Genomic DNA, 24,757 nt, shown 5'->3' on the forward strand with positions numbered 1-24,757 from the left:
ATAATCTTTTTTTTCACTAATTGGTCTTTTGACCAATTACACCAGATATTTTTCCGAGCTGATCTTATTGGTCAGATTAAAGGGTTCACCATAAAATGTATTTCCTAATGTATTCCCATGGAGTTTCCTGCCTCTCCAATAAAGGGAAGAGATGGCTCTTCACACGCACCCCTGCCTGGTCTATATGCATGTCAACAGCAGAGAGAGGGAGGGGATGCCTTACCCCCTCTGCCTCCATCACACTATTTAAAGGAGCTTCAGTGGTGCTGGCTGGCAGAAGACGAGCCTAGTGTAGCTCAGTGGAGGAGGAGGAGGCAGTAGTAGTAGTAGCTATTGTAGAGACAGGGTAGTACTGTAATAGTTACTATAGTAAACACCAAATAGGAACTCTGGATCCGGAACATCCTCTCCAGTGCATTGGGAGGTAACGCGTGACTCTCCATTTTAATGTTTAGTAGAAATCAAATATTGAAAACATACTGTGATGTTTGGGTCTACAAAGAGACCGTCATCAACCTTCAACTTGAATTTGATCAGAACATTCTCTCCATACAGGCAGCCCATGGTGATGGCGTCGTCCCAGCTGAGGAAGCGGGGCGGCGGCCCGGAGAAGAGGGGTGGCCCAGAGCCAGTGCCAAGAATGCAGCCTGCCATGATGATGTTCTCCAGTAAGTACTGGTCCCGGCGGGGGCTCTCTCTGGACTCGGCCATGTTCGACCAGCAGAAACAACACCATACCGGGGGACAGATGGTAAGTGAAAGACTGCATGGAATGAGATCTAGTGTCCTCTGCAATGGAGGGGTTGGATTGTTTGTTAGTTGACTGGTTGTTTGGTTGGTTGGTTGATTCATTAATTTAAACTGTCTGCAATACATGGATGGCTTGAAGAATGGGTTGATTGATTGGTTGTTTGAGGTTTGAGGCTCTCCTGATAATTATTTAGTGCACACCATTTTATTTATTTTTCCACTGGACTGTATATTGCTATGGACTTTCTTTTCTGTGTGAAGCACACTTAATCCGTTTTCTAGGCAACCATATCTTAGTGTCCATCACAGGGGGAGGAAATCCTCTTTCTCATGACATGTTCTTATGGCTAGCTAGCTCATCTCTCTGGTCATGTCAAAGATAAGAAGGCGTGTAAGTGGAACGGATGGTTTAAGGCACTGAGTGAGACTATTGATTGAAATACTCAGGCTGGTTTTAATGTGGCCTACACTTGGGAAATGGTTTGGTAATCAAAATTCTATCTTCATGCATCAATCACCTATCAGATCTTGTATGTGCTGTGTTGACTTGTTTATTGTGTATTAATAATTGTGTTAACAGGTGGACATGTGCTGGTGTAGCGACGGTGGTTCAGTGACCTCCGCTCGCATGATGAGTAACCTTGCCTGAGACCCAAAGACTGTTTCTGTCTGAGCTTATGCCTAGTTAGGGTTTAGCTCAGTGGGTAATTCTGTTTGAACCTGATCAGTCACATTGGGTTACATCTGGTCATCTGTATCGACATGTCTGTGTCACTTTCTGTTCCCTGTCCGACAGTCGCGCCGGCCCTCCTTCTGTCCAATAGATGAGAACCCAACCGACAAAGAGATCAGGGAGAGCAGGGAGTCGGGGAAGACGGCTGTTGTTTTCTCTCTGAAGAACGAGGTTGGCTGCCTGGTCAAAGCCCTACGCCTTTTTCAGGTGAGTATCTACTGTCTTGCTCCACCCCATCTGCCCCAACGACATTCTCTCCTCTCCTCATTGTCTATTCTCTGCTCTTCCAGGAGAAGCATGTGAACCTGGCTCACATTGAGTCGCGGATGTCCAAGCGCATCGCTACAGAGGTGGAGATCTACGCCGACTGCAGCTGCAGCAAGAAGGAGTTTAATGAGCTGCTGGAGCACCTCAAAGACCACGTCAATATCATCTCCTTCAACACGCCCCAAAACCAGTGGTCTACAGAAGCAGGTATGACCCAGGAGTTTTGTAGGCTTTCAGTTTGATAGTTTTTCAGGACATATTCAGGACATAAGCCACAGCTTATTAAGGTCTCAGTTCAACATTCACATCTGTATGGGCATATGTGGAATACTGAATGACTTACAGCAAGAACATGAAGACGTTTAGCTTTTGTTCATGGTTCAGAGTGAATGTACACATCTTATCCATATCATCTTATGTTCTGTTTGTTGTCTCATCTTGTAGGAGTATAAATGTATCTGAATGGAGATCTGTGAGTACTGAGTGACTTTTAACCAGACAAATTGTGCTTTTGTTGACCATTTCTTCTTTGTACAATTTAGTGCTAGTGAAAACTATTTTGACATTTTATTGAATGAGTGTTCATCAATGATTACTTGCTGTATGTGAAATTCTCAGAGTAGGTAGTGCTTCAGTTGAATGTGTGTAATGCTTTACCCTGTGTATATATGATGTGTGTGTAATGCTTTATCCTATGTATATATGCCTATGTATATATGATGTGTGTGTGTGCGTAATGCTTTATCTTGTGTATACATGATGTGTGTGTGTGATGTGATGTGTGTGTGTGTGCTTTATCCTGTGTATACATGATGTGTGTGTGTGTAATGCTTTATCCTGCATATTCATGATGTGTGTGTGTGTGTAATGCTTTATCCTGTGTGTGTGTGTGTGTGTGTGTGTTTATCCTGTGTGTGTGTGTGTGTGTGTGTGTGTGTGTGTGTGTGTGTGTGTGTGTGTGTGTGTGTGTGTGTGTGTGTGTGTGTGTGTGTGTGTGTGTGTGTGTGTGTGTGTGATGCTTTATCCTGTGTATACATGATGTGTGTGTGTAATGCTTTATCCTGTGTGTGTGTGTGATGCTTTATCCTGTGTATATTGATGCTTTATCCTGTGTATAGATGACGTGTGTGTGTTATGCTTTATCCTGTGTATAGATGATGTGTGTGTGTTATGCTTTATCCTGTGTATAGATGACGTGTGTGTGTGTTATGCTTTATCCTGTGTATAGATGACGTGCGTGTGTGTTATGCTTTATCCTGTGTATAGATGACGTGTGTGTGTTATGCTTTATCCTGTGTATAGATGATGTGTGTGTATTATGCTTTATCCTGTGTATAGATGACGTGTGTGTGTGTTATGCGTTATCCTGTGTATAGATGACGTGTGTGTGTTATGCTTTATCCTGTGTATAGATGATGTGTGTGTGTTATGCTTTATACTGTGTATAGATGACGTGTGTGTGTGTGTTATGCTTTATCCTGTGTATAGATGACGTGTGTGTGTGTGTGTGATGACGTGTGTGTGTGTTATGCTTTATCCTGTGTATAGATGACGTGTGTGTGTGTTATGCTTTATCCTGTGTACACTAACGTTCAAAAGTTTAGGGTCACTTGGAAATGTCCTTGTTTTGAAAGAAAAGCACATGTTTTGTCCATTAAAATAACATCATATTGATCAGAAATACAGTGGAGACATTGTTAATGTTGTAAATGACAGACCCTCAAAACACCAGTCTCAACGTCAACAGTGAAGAGGTGACTCCGGGATGGTGGCCTTCTTGGCAGAGTTAAAAAGAAAAAGCCATATCTCAGACTGGCCAATAAAAATTAAAGATTAAGATGGGCAAAAGAACACAGACACTGGACAGAGGAACTCTGCCTAGAAGGACAGCATCCCGGAGTCGCCTCTTCACTGTTGACATTGAGACTGGTGTTTTGCAGGTACTATTTAATGAAGCTGTCAGTTGAAGACTTGTGAGGTGTCTGTTTCTCAAACTAGACACTCTAATGTACTTGTCCTCTTGCTCAGTTGTGCACCAGGGCCTCCCACTCCTCTTTCTATTCTGGTTAGGGCCAGTTTGTGCTGTTCTGTGAAGAGAGTAGTACACAGCGTTGTACAAGATCTTCAGTTTCTTGCCAATTTCTCATATGGAATAGCCTTCATTTCTCAGAACAAGAATAGACTGACGAGTTTCAGAAGAAAGTTATATGTTTCTGGCCATTTTGAGCCTGTAATCGAACCCACAAATGCTGATGCTCCAGATACTCAACTAGTCTAAAGAAGGCCAGTTTTATTGCTTCTTTAATCAGAACAACAGTTTTCAGCTGTGCTAACATAATTGCAAAAGGGTTTTATAATGATCAATTAGCCTTTTAAAATGATACAGTTGGATTAGCTAACACAACGTGCCATTGGAACACAGGAGTGATGGTTGCTGATAATGGCCTCTGCACGGCAATGTAGATATTCCATTAAAAATCAGCCGTTTCCAGCTATAATAGTCATTTACAACATTAACAATGTCTACACTGTATTTCCGATCAATTTGATGTTATTTTAATGGACAAAATGTTTTGCTTTTCTTTCAAAAAACAAGGACATTTCTAAGTGACCCCAAACGTTTGAATGGTAGTGTATATATGATGTGTGTGTGTGTAATGCTTAATTTAGCATATATATGCTGTTTGCATCCTTAGATGGGGAGGAAGTTCCTTGGTTCCCCCAGAAGATTGCAGAGCTCGACCAGTGTTCTCACAGAGTGCTGATGTACGGATCAGAGCTTGATGCAGATCACCCAGTAAGTTAGTGTGTTCACTGCTTGGCCGGGTCATCATCGCAAAATTAGAATTGTCTCTCAACTGAATGACCAAAGGAAGTAAATAAGACTTAGACACATAGTGTTTTAATATACACTGAGTATACAAAACATTAAGACCTGCTCTTTCCATGACGTAGACTGACCGGGCAAATCCAGGTGAAAGCTATGATCCCTCAGTGTAGATGAAGGAGAGGAGACAGGTTAAAGAAGGATTGTTAAGCCTTCAGAAATGAAGACATGGATTGTGTATGTGTGCCATGAATGGGCCAGACAAAAGTTTTAAGTGGTGCCTTTGAACAGGGTGTGATAGTAGGCGTGTGTCAAAAACTGCAACACTGGACCATCAAGGATGGTCCACCACCCAAAGGACATCCAGCCAACTTGACACAATTGTGGGGAAGCAGTGGAGTCAACATAGGCCAGCATCCCTGTGGAACGCTTTTGACAACTTGTAGAGTCCATGCTCCTACAAATTGAGGCTGTTCTGAATCATTAGGTGTTCCTAATGTTTGGTATACTCAGTGTACAACTAATGATCATAATTCCATGGTTATATATATAAAAATATATGTATATTTGTGCTGATAATAATTCACAGGAACTACAGTATATCACCACTGTTGGCTGGTTGACTTGATAGATAACTCTGTGTGATCCTGTTCCTTATCTAACTTCTGGTCCCCTGCTCTGACTCCAGGGCTTCAAAGATAACGTATACCGCCAGAGGAGGAAGTACTTTGTGGAAATGGCCATGAATTACAAATAGTATGAGTAGTCTCTTCTCTTCTCTTTCTTTACTGTGGAATCACTCTGGTAACCTGTTATTAGTACTGTTATACTAATTGCAGTGTTAGCACACCATTTAGTTGGTATTACAATGTAAATACAGATAACAAGTAACAGCTCAGTGTGCATATGATGTAAGAAAAGAGTGTAATATAAGTGTGGTTATATCCTTATCTGCATCCACCTCCATTCCCCAGTGGCCAGCCTATCCCCCACATCAAGTACACCCTAGAGGAGGTGAGGACCTGGGGTGTGGTGTACAGGGAGCTCACCAAGCTCTACCCCACACACGCCTGTAGAGAGTACCTGAAGAACCTCCCCCTGCTCACTAAGCATTGTGGGTATCGGGAGGACAACATCCCCCAACTGGAGGACGTGTCCCTGTTCTTGAAAGGTATAGGCTGATGAATACCTCTAACAACCCTGATGACTGTAACAGCACATTGTTGTCACGATTATCAGTGTACAGTAGAACCATAACACATTCACTCATAACAGCAAGACTGAATCAGCCTCAGATAGTTTGGTAACACGTTCATCCTCACTAACACTGTCAGTCTCACCTGTGTAACCTCAGGCTGACCCTAAAAAAAACACATCTGTCATTGAAACTTCAGGTCCAAAGAAGAAGACATTTCCTTCCTTCAAAGTTCCTTAAAGGCATTGGCCATAATTATCATATATTGATCCTGTTGTTTGTGTGTGACTGTTTCAGAGACGTCTGGGTTCACAGTGAGGCCCGTGGCAGGATACCTGTCTCCTCGGGACTTCCTGGCCGGTCTGGCTTACCGGGTGTTTAACTGCACTCAATATGTCAGGCACAGCACTGACCCGCTCTACACACCCGAACCGTGAGTACATCATCACCAGAGGTATAACATGTTTCGAGTTTCACAGCACTTGGCATCGCATTACTTGTTCAAACTGAAGCACTCAACATCAAAGTAAAATAAACGATTGTATGATTATTCGAGAGGGAGAGAGAGATGGATAATGATAACAGGAGAGAAAGAGAGAGGGGATAACGATAATGTGGAGTTTAGTCTGTAGCATATTCTTAGTTTCGATAGATGCCGTTTGCATTTCAATAGCCCATATCTAATGATATCAGAATATGATCTGATATCTGGATACAGGGACACGTGTCATGAGCTGCTCGGTCATGTTCCGCTCCTGGCTGACCCCAAGTTCGCCCAGTTCTCCCAGGAGATAGGCCTGGCATCTCTAGGGGCATCTGACGAGGACGTACAGAAACTAGCCACTGTGAGTACAACACCCTGATAATGCACCTACTGCAGGGTGATTTGTTTAAAAAATAATACAAAAATAAGCGTGATTTGGATTTTGTTACTTTGATATTAAAAAAATAAATAAAGGCTTACTGACTGTTTTGTTCTATGCTGTTGACAGTGTTATTTCTTCACCATTGAGTTCGGCTTGTGCAAACAAGACGGCCAGCTGAGGGCCTATGGTGCAGGTTTGCTGTCATCTATTGGAGAGCTGAAGGTAAAGCGCAAACACACACACACACACACACACACACACACACACACACACACACACACACACACACACACACACACACACACACACACACACACACACACACACACACACACACACACACACACACACACACACACACACACACACACACACACACAGAGTGACAGGCTGATTATTTCCTCACAGCATGCCCTGTCTGACAAAGCCTCAGTGAAGATGTTTGACCCTGGGACCACCTGCTACCAGGAGTGCCTCATCACAACCTTCCAGGAGGTCTACTTTGTCTCTGACAGCTTTGAAGAAGCCAAAGAGAAGATGAGGTAAACCTAAGGGCAACCCTATGGCTTAATGGATAACAGTTTATTTTTAAGGATTGGGGCAGTGCCACTCCTCTCACAATTATTTGTTTGAAACCCATTTTGCAGCAGCATATGTGTTCTGGAGGCAGCGACTTAAACCGCTAGGCCAGACCATCCTAGGACATGAAGGTTGTGTGTTTGATTCCCACATGGGCCACATATACTGACTATGAGAGTCTAGGAATCAGGACAAAGTTATTAAAATTGCTGCTAAAAACTGCATGCTCTGATTTAGTAGGTTACATGCTGACAATACAGGAGTCCACTGGTTTAGTAGGTTACATGCTGACAATACAGGAGTCCACTGGTTTAGTAGGTTACATGCTGACAAGACAGGAATCCACTGGTTTAGTAGGTTACATGCTGACAAGACAGGAGTCCACTGGTTTAGTAGGTTACATGCTGACAAGACAGGAGTCCACTGGTTTAGTAGGTTACATGTTGACAAGACAGGAGTCCACTGGAGTAAGTCCTCTTTGCAGTCAGGTATATTCCTTCTACCAACAGGGAGTTTGCCAAGACGATCAAGAGGCCGTTCTCAGTGTACTACAACCCCTACACCCAGAGCATAGACCTGCTGAAGGACACCAGGAGCATCGAGAATGTGGTGCAAGACCTTCGCAGTGACCTCACCACCGTGTGTGATGCCCTGGGCAAGATGAACACATACCTGGGAATATAGCAGTTGTGTATCTTGGGCATACTTATCTTGGAAATATGTTACTTATCTTGTTGAATATAACATCTTTGTGGAAATGAAACAGACATGACCTATACAGTGCACAGATATCTCTTAAAATAAAAATAGATAAAATAGTAAGTTACACTTAAAACATAAATAACATGTTTGAAGTGACATGAAAAATAAATCAGATCTATTTTCCACTCAGAGTTTATTGTATAGAGCAGGGGTATTCAACTCTTGACCCTACGAGGTCCGGAGGCTGCTGGTTTTCTGTTTACCTGATAATTACACCCGTCTAAATCAGTCCCTGATTAGAGGGGAACAAATTAAAAAATGCAGTGGAACTGGCTTCACGTTCAGAGTTGAGTTTAAGAGGGATAGAGTATAATACAGAAAATAATATATGGATATGTTATACTTGAAATATATAGTATTTGAAATTGTTGGGGGAAATTCAGAGATATTTTTTGACTTATTCTGTACAGTGCATCAAATGTGAAGAATACAACAGGATATTCATAAGTATTGCATTGTTATGCAGTCGAAATGTGTCAAATGTAACTCGGCTGCCATTTACTTTGAAATAAAGAAATGTCCCAAATGTAATTCAAATACAATACAAACATTAGGAAAAGAGAATCACCGTTGTAATATTTTTAATGTCAGGCTTCTTTGGCCTTAATGTTGTAAGTATATGTATACATGTTATGCTAGGACTGGAATGGTTTATTCTCTCTGATGAGGTAACTGATGGAATGTTCCATTTGGAATCTCTGTGCTTTTGCTTTCATGTATCGTTCTACTATACTGTTTTCACTGCACATTGCAAATGTATAGTCTTCATTCACAGCTTTACAAAGAGGAAGACAATTATATTCAAAAGAATACAAATGAATGACTATTAAATGACAAAATAAATCTTTAATTCCTTTATGGTATCAAATCATTTGTACTTTATCACAGTAACACCACTGAAATAGCAACATATCCCACTAACACGACTTTATGTTGTAATATATCAAATCAAATCAAATCAAATCAAATTTATTTATATAGCCCTTCGTACATCAGCTGATATCTCAAAGTGCTGTACAGAAACCCAGCCTAAAACCCCAAACAGCAAACAATGCAGGTGTAAAAGCACGGTGGCTAGGAAAAACTCCCTAGAAAGGCCAAAACCTAGGAAGAAACCTAGAGAGGAACCGGGCTATGTGGGGTGGCCAGTCCTCTTCTGGCTGTGCCGGGTAGAGATTATAACAGAACATGACCAAGATGTTCAAATGTTCATAAATGACCAGCATGGTCAAATAATAATAAGGCAGAACAGTTGAAACTGGAGCAGCAGCACAGTCAGATGGACTGGGGACAGCAAGGAGCCATCATGTCAGGTAGTCCTGGGGCACGGTCCTAGGGCTCAGGTCCTCCGAGAGAGAGAAAGAAAGAGAGAATTAGAGAGAGCATATGTGGGGTGGCCAGTCCTCTTCTGGCTGTGCCAGGTGGAGATTATAACAGAACGTGGCCAAGATGTTCAAATGTTCATAAATGACCAGCATGGTTGAATAATAGTAAGGCAGAACAGTTGAAACTGGAGCAGGAGCATGGCCAGGTGGACTGGGGACAGCAAGGAGTCCTCATGTCAGGTAGTCCTGGGACATGGTCCTAGGGCCCAGGCCAGTTGAAACTGGAGCAGCAGCATGGCCAGGTGGACTGGGGACAGCAAGGAGTCATCATGTCAGGTAGTCCTGGGGCATGGTTCTAGGGCTCAGGTCCTCCGAGAGAGAGAAAGAAAGAGAGAAGGAGAGAATTAGAGAACGCACACTTAGATTTACACAGGACACCGAAAACTTTTAAACTACTGCAGCATAAATACTGGAGGCTGAGACAGGAGGGGTCAGGAGACACTATCCGAGGACACCCCCGTATAACCCCACCCACTTTGCCAAAGCACAGCCCCCAAGGGAAATCTTCAACCACCAACTTTCCTGAGACAAGGCCGAGTATAGCCCACAAAGATCTCCGACACGGTACAACCCAAGGGGTGGGGGGGGGAACCCAGACAGGCCGACCACAACAGTGAATCAACCCACCCACAACTTTTTGTGGGATAGAGGTTCATACACAATTTCCAAAACTAACAATCTAAAGATGATGATTGTTACTTTCATCACATACTGGCTGCAGAAATGGATTAACCATTAGATTTATCCCCACCATTTCAAGGCAATTCATTGATAATCCACACTGAGCAGTTCATTCATAAATCACAGGTTCAATGTCATTTTAGAGGTTAAGATAAACCCAAACATCTTGAAAACTATACATTCAGTATAGGCCCTAATATTTAAAAACTTAAAATAAGGTGACTTAACATGGACTTAAGTCAATAAAAAAATACTTTAGTCCATGTTTTAACGACTCAAGTCCATGTTAAGTCTATTTATTTCAAGTCTAAAGTGGGACCAATGTTCAGTATCTAACAGTACATAACTTTTGAAGGATCTCTTTAACATGAACAAAATGTAGTCAGTTTCACTAAGAAACAGCCTTATTCATGTAAGTACAGTAAGTGAATCCATAGTTTTAGGAGCAAATTAAACATGTAATATTCAGCTAAATGTAAATGGGTTCCCATGGCTGGTTGAAGCAGCTGAAATGCCTGGCAGGTCTAATCAGTGTCTTCACTGTCAAACACGTTATTCTGGAAGGAAGAAAAGACATAATTACAGAATGTAGAAAACAATACATTGTTTCCCCCTGTTCATTTTTCTATCTTTTCTCTCATTTAGGAATATCATCCACTTTAAGCTGCTATTCCCCTTACACTCTCCTGACAGACGACCCTGCTCTGGTTCTGCAGTACTCACCCAGCCCCCGTGTTTCTTCACCCAGGCCGTGTGGTGCTCCTGGAGGTAGCGTGTCCCAAAGCCCATGGCCCGGCTCATGGGATGGAGGTCCAGGGCATATAGCTTGCTAGTCACCTCGCAGGCCAGGGCAATCTTCTCCCTCTGGACCCTCTCCTCCTTCTCAGGGGCAGGGCAGCCTGTCCGGGCTACAGGACCATCACTCTCTACCCCCGTCACTCCCTGGAGCAGGTTGGAGGTCACCGTCTCAAACAGACTGTAAGTGAAGGAAGTCTGGAGGTGCCTCTGCAAGATGTGGTTACTCATGATCTGAGATGGGGGAGGGTGGAGGGAGGGTGAAAGGACGGGGAAGGAGGGTGCCGGGAGGGTGAGGTCAGCAAGAGTTTGGGTAGAGGGAGTTGAGAGGAAAGGAGACATTTGAACACATAATTGTGAAAGAAGAGTGTACTGTACCTGGTCTTGGACAGAGCCTTATACCGTATTTGGTATTTTTGCATTCGTAACATATAGAGTACTATATACTGTTAATGAGAGTTAAGGGATGTTTGACTATGGAACAAGGACATCTTGTGGTGATAAATGGAGCTGATCGTGGACTACAGGAAAAGGTGGGTCAAACAGGCCCGCATTAACATCAACAGGGCTGTAGTGGAGCAGGTCGAGAGTTTCAAGTTCCTTGGTGTCCACATCACCAACTAACTATCATGGTCCAAACACATCAAGACATTTGTGAAGCAGGCATGACAACACCTTTTCCCCTCAGGAGACTGAAAAGATTTGGCATGGGTCCCCAGATCCTCAAAAAGTTATACAGCTGCACCATTGAGAGCATCCTGACCGGTTGCATCACCACCTGGTATGGCATCTAACCATAAGGCGCTAGAGGGTAGTGCGTACGGCCCAGTACATCACTTTTGCATTTTTTTTTTTTCACCTTTATTTAACCAGGTACGCCAGTTGAGAAAAAGTTCTCAATTACAACTGTGACCTGGTCAAAATAAAGCAAAGCAGTGTGACAAAAACAACAACACAGAGTAACACATAAACAAACGTACAGTCAATAACACAATAGAAAAATCTATGTACAGTGTTCGCAAATGTAGAAGAGTAGGGAGGTAAGGCAATAAATAGGCCATGGAAGCGAAATAATTACAATCTAGCATTAACACTGGAGTGATAGATGTGCAGATGACGGCGTGCAAGTAGAGATACCGGGGTGCAAAAGAGCAAGAGGATAAGTAACAATATGGGGATGAGGTAGTTGGGTGTGCTATTTACAGATTGGATGTGTACAGGTACAGTGATCGGTAAGCTGCTCTGACAGCTGATGCTTAAAGTTAGAGAGGGAGATATAAGACTCCAGCTCCAGTGATTTTTTAAAATTCATTCCAGTCTTGGCAGCAGAGAACGGGAAGGAAAGGCGGCCAAAGGAAGTGTTGGCTTTGGGGATGACCAGTGAAATACACCTGCTGGAGCGCGTGCTACGGGTGGGTGTTGCTATGGTGACCAGTGAGCTGAGATAAGGTGGGGCTTTACCTAACAAATCAAATCAAATTTTATTTGTCACATACACATGGTTAGCAGATGTTAATGCGAGTGTAGCGAAATGCTTGTGCTTCTAGTTCCGACAATGCAGTGATAACCAACAAGTAATCTAACTAACAATTCCAAAACTACTGTCTTATACACAGTGTAAGGGGATAAGGAACATGTACATAAGGATATATGAATGAGTGATGGTACAGAGCAGCATACAGTAGATGGTATCGAGTACAGTATATACATATGAGATGAGTGTGTAGACAAAGTAAACAAAGTGGCATAGTTAAAGTGGCTAGTGATACATGTGTTACATAAGGATGCAGTCGATGTTGTAGAGTACAGTATATACATATGCATATGAGATGAATAATGTAGGGTAAGTAACATTATATAAGGTAGCATTGTTTAAAGTGGCTAGTGATATATTTACATCATTTCCCATCAATTCCCATTATTAAAATGGCTGGAGTTGGGTCAGTGTCAATGACAGTGTGTTGGCAGCAGCCACTCAATGTTAGTGGTGGCTATTTAACAGTCTGATGGCCTTGAGATAGAAGCTGTTTTTCAGTCTCTCGGTCCCAGCTTTGATGCACCTGTACTGACCTCGCCTTCTGGATGATAGCGGGGTGAACAGGCAGTGGTTCGGGTGGTTGATGTCCTTGATGATCTTTATGGCCTTCCTGTAACAACGGGTGGTGTAGGTGTCCTGGAGGGCAGGTAGTTTGCCCCCGGTGATGCGTTGTGCAGTCCTCACTACCCTCTGGAGAGCCTTACGGTTGAGGGCGGAGCAGTTGACTTATAGATGACCTGGAGCCATTGGGTTTGGCGACGAATATGCAGTGAGGGCCAGCCAACGTGAGCATACAGGTCGTAGTGGTGGGTAGTATATGGGGCTATATGGTGACAAAACGGATTTCACTGTGATAGACTACACCCAATTTTCTGAGTAGAGTGTTGGAGGCTATTTTGTAAATGACATCGCCGAAGTCGGGGATCGGTAGGATAGTCAGTTTTACGAGGGTATGTTTGACAGCATGAGTGAAGGAGGCTTTGTTGCGAAATAGGAAGCCGATTCTAGGTTTAATTTTGGATTGGAGATGCTTAATGTGAGTCTGGAAGGTGAGTTTACAGTCTAACCAGACACCTAGGTATTTGTAGTTTTCCACATATTCTAAGTCAGAACTGTCCAGAGTAGTGATGCTAGTCGGGTGGGAGGGTGCGGGCAGAGCGGTTGAAGAGCATGCATTTAGTTTTACTAAAGCAGTTGGAGGCCATGGAAGGAGTGTTGTATGGCATTGAAGCTTGTTTGGAGGTTTGTTAGCACAGTGTCCAAATAAGGGTCAGATGTATACAGAATGGTGTCATCTGCGTAGAGGTGGATCAGAGAATCACCAGCAGCAAGAGCGACATCACTGATATATACAGAGAAAAGAGTCGGCCCGAGAATCGAACCCTGTGGCACCCCACACCCCCATAGAGCCTGCCAGAGGTCCATCAATTTGACACACTGAACTCTATCAGAGAAGTAGTTGGTGAACCAGGCGAGGCAGTCATTTGAGAAGCGAAGGCTATTGAGTCTGCCAATAAGAATGCAGTGATTGACAGAGTCGAAAGCCTTGGCCAGGTCGAAGAAGACTGCTGCTCAGTACTGTCTTTTATCGATGGCGGTTATGATATGGTTTAGGACCTTGAGCGTGGCTGAGGTGCACCCATGGCCAATTCGGAAACCATATTGCATAGTGGAGAAGGTACGGTGGGATTCGAAATGGTCGGTGATCTGTTTGTTAACTTGGCTTTCAAAGATTTTAGGTCTATAACAGTTTGGGTCTAGAGTGTCTCCCCCTTTGAAGAGGGGGATGACCGCGGGATGACCGCGGGATGACCGCGGCAGCTTTCCAATCATTGGGGATCTCAGACAATACAAAAGAGAGGTTGAGCAGGCTAGTTGTTGAAATTCTCGATTATCGTAGATTTATCGCTGGTGACAAAGTTTCCTATCCTCAGTGCAGCGGGCAGCTGGGAGGAGGTGCTCTTATTCCCCATGTGTCCCAAACTTTTGGGAATTCATGCTACAGGATGCACATTTAAAAAAAAAAAGCTAGCCTTTGCTTTCCTAACTGACTGAGTATATTGGTTCCTGACTTCCCTGAAAAGGTGCATATCGCGGGGCTATTCAATGCTAAATGCAGAACGCCACAGGATGTTTTTATGCCGGTCAAGGGCAGTCAGGTCTGGAGTGAACCAAGAGCTATATCTGTTCTTAGTTCTACATTTTTTTATCTGGGCATGCTTATTTAAGATGGAGAGGAAAGCACTTTTAAAGAGCAACCAGGCATCCTCTACTGATGGGATGAGGTCAATATCTTACCCGGGCCAGGTCGATTAGAAAGGGCTGCTCGCTGAAGTGTTTTAGGGAGCGTTTGACAGCGGACCAAATACACACGCAGGCAATGAGGCAATGATCGTTGAGATCCTGGTTGAAGACAGCAGAGGTGTATTTAGAGGGCAAGTTGGTCAGGATGATATCTAAGATGGTGCCCATGGTTACAGATTTAGGGTTGTACCTAGTAGGTTCACTGATAATTTGTGTGAGATTGAGGGCATCTAGTTTAGATTGTAGGACGCCCGGGGTGTTAAGCATGTCCCAGTTTAGGTCACCTAACAGTACGAACTCTGAAGATAGATGGGGGCAATCAATTCACATATGGTGTCCAGGTCACAGCTGGGGGCTGAAGGGGGTCTATAACAAGCGGCAATGGTGAGAGACTTGTTTCTGGAAAGGTGGATTTTTAAAAGTAGAAGCTCGAATTGTTTGTGCACAGACCTGGATAGTATGACAGAACTCTGCAGGCTATCTCTGCAGTAGATTGCAACTTCACCCCCCTTGGCAGTTCTATCTTGTCGGAAAATGTTATAGTTAGGGATGGAAATATCAGGATTTTGGGTGGCCTTCCTAAGCCAGGATTCAGACAAGCCTAGGACATCCGGGTTGACGGAGTGTGCTAAAGTGTGCTAATACAACAAAGTTAGGGAGGAGGCTTCTAATGTTAACATGCATGAAACCAAGGCTTTTACGGTTACAGAAGTCAACAAATGAGAGCGCCTGTGGAATGGGAGTGGAGCTAGGTGCTGCAGGGCCTGGGTTAACCTCTAGGATGAGGATAAGGGTATGGCTAAAGGCTATAAGAACTGGTCGTCTAGTGCTTTCAGGAAAAAAAGAGTAAAAGGAGAAGATTTCTGGGCGTGGAAGAATAGATTTAAGGCATAATGTACATAAAAGGGTATGGTAGGATGTGAATACAGTGGAGGTAAACCTAGGCATTGAGTGACGATGAGAGGTTTTGTCTCTAGAGGCACCATTTAAACCAGGTGAGGTCCCCACATGTGTGGGGGGTGGAACAAAAGGGCTAGCTAAGGCAAAGCCCCGTCCTATTTCAGCTCGCTGGTCACCATAGCAGCACCCACTCGTAGCACACGCTCCAGCAGATATATCTCACTGGCCACCCCCAAAGCCAATTCCTCCTTTGGTTGCCTTTCCTTACAGTTCTCTGCTGCCACTGACTGGAACGAACTGCAAAAAATCACTGAAGCTGGAGATTCCCATCTCCCTCACTAGCTTTAAGAACCAGCTGTCAGAGCAGCTCACAGATCACTGCACCCGTTCATAGTCCATCTGTATACAGCCCATCTATCTACCTCCTTCCCATACTGTATTTATTTATTTTGCTCCTTTTGCACCGCTACTTGCACATCCATATTTTGCACATCTACCATTCAAGAAGTTTAAATGGCAAATTGTAATTACTTCGCCACCATGGCCTATTTATTGCCTTAACTCCCTTATTTGCACTCATTGAATATCACTGTATATTATTGTATTATTGACTGTATGTTTTGTTCATTCCATGTGTAACTCTGTGTTGTTGTATGTATCGAACTGCTATGCTTTATCTTGGCCAGGTCGCAGTTGCAAATAAGAACATGTTCTCAACTAGCTTACCTGGTTAAATAAAGGTGAATTTAAAAAATTTGTCGTGGAGAACGTTCTGCTGCATGCAACATCCGCCAGCTTGACCGGTTTGGCGGTGGGTCAGTCATGGTGTGGGGTGGCCAGAGGTAGCCTGACTGCCATTTTTATATATATATGGAGTTCCCTTAATTTTTTTGAGCATTATATATATATATATATATATATATATATAGATAGATAGATATAAATAAAGGGAACACTTAAACAACACAATGTAACTCCAAGTCAATCACACTTCTGTGAAATCAAACTGTCCACTTTGGAAGCAACACTTATTGACAATAAATTTCACATGCTGTTGTGCAAATGGAATAGACAACAGGTGGAAATTATAGGCAATTAGCAAGACACCCCCAATAAAGGAGTGGTTCTGCAGGTGGTGACCAGACCACATCTCTGTTCCTATGCTTCCTGGCTGATGTTTTGGTCACTTTTGAATGCTGGCGGTGCTTTCACTCTAGTGGTAGCATGAGACGGAGTCTACAACCCACACAAGTGGCTCAGGTAGTGCAGCTCATCCAGGATGGCACATCAATACGAGCTGTGGCAAGAAGGTTTGCTGTGTCTGTCAGCGTAGTGTCCAGAGCATGGAGGCGCTACCAGGAGACAGGTCAGTACATCAGGAGATGTGGAGGAGGCTGTAGGAGGGCAACAACCCAGCAGCAGGACCGCTACCTCCGCCTTTGTGCAAGGAGGAGCAGGAGGAGCACTGCCAGAGCCCTGCAAAATGACCTCCAGCAGGCCACAAATGTGCATGTGTCTGCTCAAACGGTCAGAAACAGACTCCATGAGGGTGGTATGAGGGCCCGATGTCCACAGGTGGGGGTTGTGCTTACAGCCCAACACCGTGCAGGACGTTTGGCATTTGCCAGAGAACACCAAGATTGGCAAATTCGCCACTGGCGCCCTGTGCTCTTCACAGATGAAAGCAGGTTCACACTGAGCACGTGACAGACGTGACAGAGTCTGGAGACGTCGTGGAGAACGTTCTGCTGCATGCAACATCCGCCAGCTTGACCGGTTTGGCGGTGGGTCAGTCATGGTGTGGGGTGGCATTTCTTTGGGGGGCCGCACAGCCCTCCATGTGCTCGCCAGAGGTAGCCTGACTGCCATTAGGTACCGAGATGAGATCCTCAGACCCCTTGTGAGACCATATGCTGGTGCGGTTGGCCCTGGGTTCCTCCTAATGCAAGACAATGCTAGACCTCATGTGGCTGGAGTGTCAGCAGTTCCTGCAAGAGGAAGGCATTGATGCTACTGGCCCACCCGTTCCCCAGACCTGAATCCAATTGAGCACATCTGGGACATCATGTCTCGGCTCCATCCACCAACGCCACGTTGCACCACAGACTGTCCAGGAGTTGTCGGATGCTTTAGTCCAGGTCTGGGAGGAGATCCCTCAGGAGACCATCCGCCACCTTATCAGGAGCATGCCCAGGCGTTGTAGGGAGGTCATACAGGCACGTGGAGGCCACACACACTACTGAGCCTCATTTTGACTTGTTTTAAGGACATTACATCAAAGTTGGATCAGCCTGTAGTGTGGTTTTCCACTTTAATTTTGAGTGTGACTCCAAATCCAGACCTCCATGGGTTGATAAATTAGATTTCCATTGATCATTTTTGTGTGATTTTGTAGTCAGCACATTCAACTATGTGAAGAAAAAAGTATTTAATAAGAATATTTCATTCAGATCTAGGATGTGTTATTTTAGTGTTCCCTTTATTTTTTTGAACAGTGTATATTGAGCAGGGCTGGAGGCGCTACAGTGAAATAAGACAATAATCACAAACCAAAACAGCAATGGACAAGGCATATTGACAGTAGGGAGAGGCATGCATAGACTAGTGATCATAGGATCCAGTGAGTAGCTTGGCGAGCTGGAGACACTGCGATTCAGACAGCTAGTGGGCCGAGGCTAACAGGATGGCAGAAGGGCCTTCGGGGGACGTCGCGACGGAAGAGTCAAAGCTTCCTAACAACCTGGACCTATATACTAGGCAGTGTCAGAGGAAGGCCCCCAAAAATTGTCAAAGTAATCAAAGTCATAGACTGTTGTCTCTGCTACCGCACGGCAAGCGGTACTGGAGCGCCAAGTCTAGGACCAAAAGGCTCCTTATAACAGCTAGAACTCCAAAGCCATAAGACTGCTGAGCAACTAATCAAATGGCCACTGGACTATTTACATTGCATCCCTTTGTTTTTACACTGCTGCTACTCGCTGTTCATTATCTATGCACAGTCACTTTACAAATTACCTCGACTAACCTGTACCCCCACACACTGACTCGGTACCGGTGCCCCCTGTATATAGCCTGAGTATTGTTTTGTAAATATCTTGTTACTTTTTGATTTAAAAAAAAACTTTAGTTTATTTAGTCAATAGTTTCTTAGCTCTATTTCTTGAACTGTATTGTTGGTAAAGGGTTGTATTCAGCATTTCACTGTAAGGTCTACACCAGTTGTATTCAGGATTTCACTGTAAGGTCTACACCAGTTGTATTCAGGATTTCACTGTAAGGTCTACACCAGTTGTATTCAGGATTTCACTGTAAGGTCTACACCAGTTGTATTCAGTTTCATTAAGGTCTACAGTTGTATTTTTCACTGTAAGGTCTACACCAGTTGTATTCAGCATTTCACTGTAAGGTCTACACCAGTTGTATTCAGCATTTCACTGTAAGGTCTACACCAGTTGTATTCAGGATTTCACTGTAAGGTCTACACCAGTTGTATTCAGCATTTCACTGTAAGGTCTACACCAGTTGTATTCAGGATTTCACTGTAAGGTCGACACCAGTTGTATTCAGCATTTCACTGTAAGGTCGACACCAGTTGTATTCCGCGCATGTGATAAGATTTTATTTGTAATGGGTAGTCCAATTGCATTTGAAACCCTTCCCCTTTCTCCCCATGAAAAGACACACACACCTCCTCATTCAGCTTATCTCCAGACACCTTCAGCAACTCCACTAGTCTTCGGATTACATCTGCAGGGAGACAAAACCAATCAGTAACTGTCCATTCACATCTGCGGCATCAGAAAGGCACTAAGTTCAAGTTCAACTTTATGCAAATCATTGCATTGCAGTACTTTGAAAGCTACAACTGTAAGGAAAATCACTTAAAGGTGCTACACATATCATTTCTCAGAATGGCTCCCCTATGTGGAAGCTAGGTAAATTGCAACAGCACTTGGCTGCATTCAAAACACATCTCCCCCTACCCACATCCTATTTCCCCGTAACATGGTGGAAACTCACGCTTGAGCCTTTTGTAATAATATTGTAAATATATGCCATTTAGCAGACGCTTTTATCCAAAGCGACTTACAGTCATGTGTGCATACATTCTACGTATGGGTGGTCCCGGGGATCGAACCCACTACCCTGGCGTTACAAGCGCCATGCTCTACCAACTGAGCTACAGAAGGACCACTTTACTTTCAGTTTCGGTCCACCAGCTTCAAACAGCTATAAAAATATATTTTTTGTTATTGAAAAATATATTTCTCAGCGATTTAGATGGTACAATGATTCCCTACACGACTCCGTGCTTGATTTCTCACATAAACTGAAATTGAACAGTATAATTTTTGCAACCAGGAAATGACAGTGACTTCTACATTGGCCGCTTGAACCATTTTCCACTAGATAACACAGCCACACAGCCATCCCATTTTGATAACAGATGCCGCTCCGGCGGGAGAAATCAATAGTCGAAAATCACAGCCAATCACAACACTGGCCGGTAAGTAATACTGTGAAACACTATAATTCCACTATTACTGCACATATATTACGGCCATTTTCTGAAATTACAATGCATCTTTAATAGCACCTTTAATAGCACCTTAAATAAATCGAATCCATTTATAATCATAAACGTTATTGTTGTAAGTGTGAAAGAGACCCACCATGTTGATCGTCTGTCCCGTCTGACTCTATGTCGTCTGTTGTGATCTGCACAGAGTCTGCAATCTGAGTCAACCTGTCTGCTACTCCATTCAAGGTATTGCCCTCTCCTCCTGCAGCTCCAGTAGCTGCTTTACACACACACCACCCACCCACCCACACACCACCCACCCAGACATACACACCACCCACACACACACCACCCACCCACAAGCACACACACCACCCACACACACACACACACACCACCCACACACAGTGTTTTTAGTTGCAGGGGTTACATAAATGTGTATGTTCTAAGTAGCACAATATTCTGTGATCAATCCATATATTTGACATATAATATTCTATGGTTCCGCACCAGAGGAGGCTGGTGAGAATATCTATAGGAGGCCGGGATAATAATAATAATAATAATATATGCCATTTAGCAGACGCTTTTATCCAAAGCGACTTACAGTCATGTGTGCATATGGAATCAAAACGCCAGAACAACTGAGCTATCAATGGAATCAATAGAACATAAGGAAACCACAGGTTCTATTCCATTCCAGCCATTATAATGAGTGTGTCCTCCTATAGCTCCACAGAATGTTCCAGTGCACAGAAACATACCTGTAACTGTATAGATACTAGGTGTGGATACACACCCCCCCCCCCCTCCGTCTTTGTTGCTCCCTTTTCCACCACCACTGTTTTCAACTACCTCTTACCTGCCACTGGGCCATGTCTGGACGGAGCACAACCATGAAATGTGTAGTGTATGGGACCGGTGTCATAAAATCTAGCATTATGTCTGGATGTGGGAGGACCTTCTTTTTGAATGAGGCCTTGACATTGAGGCATTGGGCCAGACCGCTGCCTCTTCCTTTTGCCACAGTAAGCCATGAGCAGTCGATACTCATCGCTACGTTGGTCCACTCCGCATGCATCCACGGCGGCCCCTGCTGTTGCATGGTTCTCCATCTCACTGCCACGCCACACACAACCTGACAGCCTGGAACACTGCAGGATCTGCAGAATTAAATAAAACTTTAAGAAATGTAATGTTGACTTACGTTGGTCGCTAACCATTTTAAAACAATAATCTCTAGTATAAAACAGGCGCCGTTTCCCTCTTCAATAATCATTCTGGGGGACCCACAGACAGTGCACGGTTTTGTTCCAGCACAGCAGGGTAGGCTATTCAAATAATAAAGTGGAATCAGGTGTGACATATTACTGGGCTGGAACAAAATGTTACACAGCATGTGGGTCCCCAGGACCGAACAACACCAAACACTTAGGCCTACAGTGCAAAATTAGCCTCCCTGAAGGCTGTGTTGGACAGTGGCAGCGCGTGGGCAAAATCACTAGGGAAGCCAAGCCGAGCCAGCAAAAAAAAAATCTATATTACAACCTGTGGTGATAATGGCTTTGTTCTCCCTATAACCCATTCATTCATACACCGCCGTGATGTACAGTACAATAAGGTCGAGACAACAAAAAGACAACACACAGTGGCAGAATAACTACAACTATGGTTGTTTCATCACAAAACTGGAGAGCAACATCTATCCACAAAGCAAATATTGCATTAAACAGTTACATGACCTGCAGCATGGTCAAGAAAGTTAATGTTTTCGACAGTTTACTAAACTACTACTGATCAGGGAGTTACCGCAAGTCAGAACAAAGACAACAGGAGCACTGCCTCCACTATCCAGCAACGTTTCAACTTAAACATCATCAAATCAACTAGGCTACATATGCTTAGTTTAATACACTGAAAACAAACTTAAAGATACCAAAAACAATTTAGTTAAATCGATGTTCTTAAATATCACGTGGCTGTCCATGGTAGGCCTACTGATTTCGGGCTGTGTGTGTGTGTGTGTCAGTGGTGGCTGCTGAGGGGAGGACAGCTCGTAGTAATGAGTATCAAACATGTGGTTTCCATGTGTTTGATAATGTTACATTGACTCCATCCCAGCCATTACTATAAGCCATCCTCCCCTCAGCAGCCTCCACTGGTGTGTGCGCAGGGTAGCCTAGTGGTTAGAGCGTTGCACTAGTAACCGGAAGGTTGCAAGTTCAAACCACCGAGCTGACAAGGTACAAATCTGTCGTTCTGCTCCTGAACAGGCAGTTAACCCACTGTTCCTAGGCTGTCATTGAAAATAAGAAATTGTTCCTAACTGACTTGCCTAGTTAAATAAAGGTAAAAAAAATAAATTGTTTCTGATACCACCCTCATGGAGACTGTTTCTGACTGTTTGAGCAGACACATTTTTGCACATTTGTGGCCTGCTGGAGGTCATTTTGCAGGGCTCTGGCAGTGCTCCTCCTGCTCCTCCTTGCACAAAGGTGGAGGTAGCGGTCCTGCTGCTGGGTTGTTGCCCTCCTACGGCCTCCTCCACGTCTCCTGATGTACTGGCCTGTCTCCTAGTTGTAGACTAGTTGAACTCCAATACCATCCTCCTCTCTGTCATGTTGGCCAAACGGTCTATGGCGCTGTCATACAGTACACTTTTAGTTTCTGTTTTCATAGGCTACCAAGCTAAAATGCTTGCTAGCCTAACTAGCTAGCTAGTTAACGTGAGTCTACTAGGCTACATATTGAACTTCAATCGTCTCAGGCCAGTAGCACAATATATTAATTTATGGTTAGATAAACGGATGTGATTTGATTGGTGTGAAGCCAAATTCAAACTGGCCTCCCTTACGGGGGGGGGTTTCTGCGCCAGGACAACCCACAGTTGAGCTCACCTCAACGCTGATTGTCTAATTCCTTTATATTTTATTTATCAAGGGAGGCCAAATCAAGTGCTTCACCGGCAACATGTCATACTCTTTTGGTCCAGACAGCATCTGATACGTGGGCTACCCATACTGAGACAGCTACCCATACTGATTTTTCCGGTGAAAATTGTGAAAACACAGAGACCAAAGACAGATCATTTTATAGGTAAATATTTGGGGAAGCCTGTTATGCAAGAATACACGCCACTGGTGGTGGACAAAATTATTTTATGTTATTTTATTTGTTTGGCCTTCGTTTTCTCATTTTGGTTCGCCATACTACCAGCTTCAGGGAGTTATGAAAGGTTTCGGTATTGTTTCACATCAAGTTAGTTTCACTTTCATGGTGAAAGTCAAATAGCGCATAAACTTTACATGTGATTGCTTATGCAAAAATATACTTACTGTAGCCATACAGTATGCCACGTAGACTAAATAATTTGCTGCTCGGTTACAGACAGTGAACGTGGGTTACCTACTTGAGTAAATAAGGTTACTTTCACTGTAATAATGGAGTAATCACTTTCTCGTTTTCAAAATTCTTTGACTGAAAATCGATGTGGCTGTAGGACAGTCTACACAAATAACATCGACAGAAAACCAAAAGCATACAAATAGTAGGCTAAACCGTAAACACTTACCTATAAATTCTCTCTATAAATATATGATGATGCTTTCACCTTGAATAAGGAACCATAACTAGATTTGAAATTCATAACGGGACATTCTACTTCCTCCTACACTTTTCTGGTGAAAACTACTCTGTACTGCCACCCCCTGGATGTGATGAACTATATATTTTGGGCGCGTTCCTCTAGTCTGGCTAACACCGAACTCTCATGTCCTCCAGACATTCATTATGGCTCTTCGATGATTTTCCTCTTCTATGTTATATTGGCGTTCACAGAATTTCATGTGCACCTACTGTGCGGGGTGGAAACAGGATTTTTCCCCCAAAACGGAACAAACTACCAAAAACAAATAAAATAAAAATACTAAATCAAACAACCGTTCTGTTAAAAATAGGTTATATCAGATCCCTCCACAGGCTCAAAGGGAGCCTGGGAGGGCGGGCCGTAATTCCGGCGCTTTACCCCTTGCAAGTCTTTAGATGTGAAATCGTTAACTCCCAAAAACGTTTGCCCTCTGGATCGTTACAACAATTGAGAGGCACACAGCGATGCGGTACTGAGCTCAACTTGGCCTCTGCATGCCTCCAGATGCTCTACAATTGCATCACACCCTCCATACGGAGCCTCCGACCACATTTTCAGATCAAGCATAAATAGGCTGTTACAGGGCACTCCAGGATCTCGTGATCATGATATGATCCCCACCACACTTGCAACACTGTAGTCCTTCTACACACCGTTCTTCAGTATACTCCATTCACCTGCACACACTTGAAATTCTTTACCATTTTTACACTGCTTTGGTTTGGGGACAAAAGCTCTTACTGTAGTATCATCTAAAATAAGGAGGCGCGACAACAAGGTTCTAGCTTCAGCATGTTTACTAGCCTAGTCTGCGCATGTCATACATAGTTACGGATACCCACAAGGGCCATCCTATTACGTCCTCCCTCTCAAATGAACAAGAATTCAACATTCATAACTACAGGAGCATAACTGAATTGGAAGCCAGTGTTAATTCTCTTTAACACCACATCCTGAAATAGTATGAAAGCATTCAATTACACAGTCTGAACTCCTATGCATTAATTT

At 43.7% G+C, this 24,757-nt stretch overlaps 2 protein-coding genes across 3 annotated transcripts; one reads left to right on the plus strand and one right to left on the minus strand.

Moving 5' to 3' along the window:
* Window positions 1–284: 284 nt before the first annotated feature.
* On the plus strand, window positions 285–8,457 carry tph2 (tryptophan hydroxylase 2 (tryptophan 5-monooxygenase)). The gene is made up of 12 exons (XM_046345964.1): window positions 285–424; window positions 556–751; window positions 1,547–1,690; window positions 1,774–1,957; window positions 4,447–4,547; window positions 5,266–5,333; window positions 5,552–5,748; window positions 6,070–6,205; window positions 6,491–6,617; window positions 6,765–6,860; window positions 7,047–7,180; window positions 7,727–8,457. Exons 2-12 carry the CDS (start codon window positions 563–565, stop codon window positions 7,899–7,901), a joined length of 1,551 nt encoding a protein of 516 aa, XP_046201920.1. The 5' UTR covers window positions 285–424; window positions 556–562; the 3' UTR covers window positions 7,902–8,457.
* A 1,544-nt stretch (window positions 8,458–10,001) lies between these two features.
* si:ch211-218c6.8 (apoptosis facilitator Bcl-2-like protein 14) lies at window positions 10,002–24,469 on the minus strand. Of its 2 annotated transcripts, none has more exons than XM_046345976.1 (6): window positions 23,675–24,469; window positions 20,966–21,266; window positions 20,255–20,383; window positions 19,270–19,328; window positions 10,769–11,074; window positions 10,002–10,602 (listed from the first exon to the last, which is right to left on the minus strand). In XM_046345976.1, the coding sequence occupies exons 2-6, from the start codon at window positions 21,216–21,218 to the stop codon at window positions 10,570–10,572; spliced, it is 780 nt and encodes a 259-aa protein (XP_046201932.1). In that variant the 5' UTR covers window positions 21,219–21,266; window positions 23,675–24,469; the 3' UTR covers window positions 10,002–10,569. The 2 variants fall into 2 exon arrangements, with proteins under 2 accessions (XP_046201932.1, XP_046201943.1); XM_046345987.1 differs by having other exon boundaries at window positions 20,255–20,380; window positions 23,675–24,467.
* Between the last annotated feature and the right edge of the window lie 288 nt (window positions 24,470–24,757).

The sequence above is a fragment of the Oncorhynchus gorbuscha genome, linkage group LG01 (assembly GCF_021184085.1).
Source record: "Oncorhynchus gorbuscha isolate QuinsamMale2020 ecotype Even-year linkage group LG01, OgorEven_v1.0, whole genome shotgun sequence".
NCBI lineage: Eukaryota > Metazoa > Chordata > Actinopteri > Salmoniformes > Salmonidae > Oncorhynchus > Oncorhynchus gorbuscha.

What these genes read in the sequence shown, in the direction of transcription:
- si:ch211-218c6.8 (XM_046345976.1), bottom strand. Translation starts at nt 21,218, where the DNA reads ATGGAGAACCATGCAACAGCAGGGGCCGCCGTGGATGCATGCGGAGTG. An exon ending in CAGACATGGCCCAGTGGCAG is followed by an intron (nt 20,384 to 20,965) that starts GTAAGAGGTAGT and finishes GTGTGTGTAAAG; the next exon opens with CAGCTACTGGAGCTGCAGGA. An exon ending in TGAAGAAACACGGGGGCTGG is followed by an intron (nt 10,603 to 10,768) that starts GTGAGTACTGCA and finishes TCTTCCTTCCAG; the next exon opens with AATAACGTGTTTGACAGTGA.
- tph2 (XM_046345964.1), top strand. Translation starts at nt 563, where the DNA reads ATGGTGATGGCGTCGTCCCAGCTGAGGAAGCGGGGCGGCGGCCCGGAG. An exon ending in ACCATACCGGGGGACAGATG is followed by an intron (nt 752 to 1,546) that starts GTAAGTGAAAGA and finishes CCTGTCCGACAG; the next exon opens with TCGCGCCGGCCCTCCTTCTG. An exon ending in AGCTTGATGCAGATCACCCA is followed by an intron (nt 4,548 to 5,265) that starts GTAAGTTAGTGT and finishes CTCTGACTCCAG; the next exon opens with GGCTTCAAAGATAACGTATA.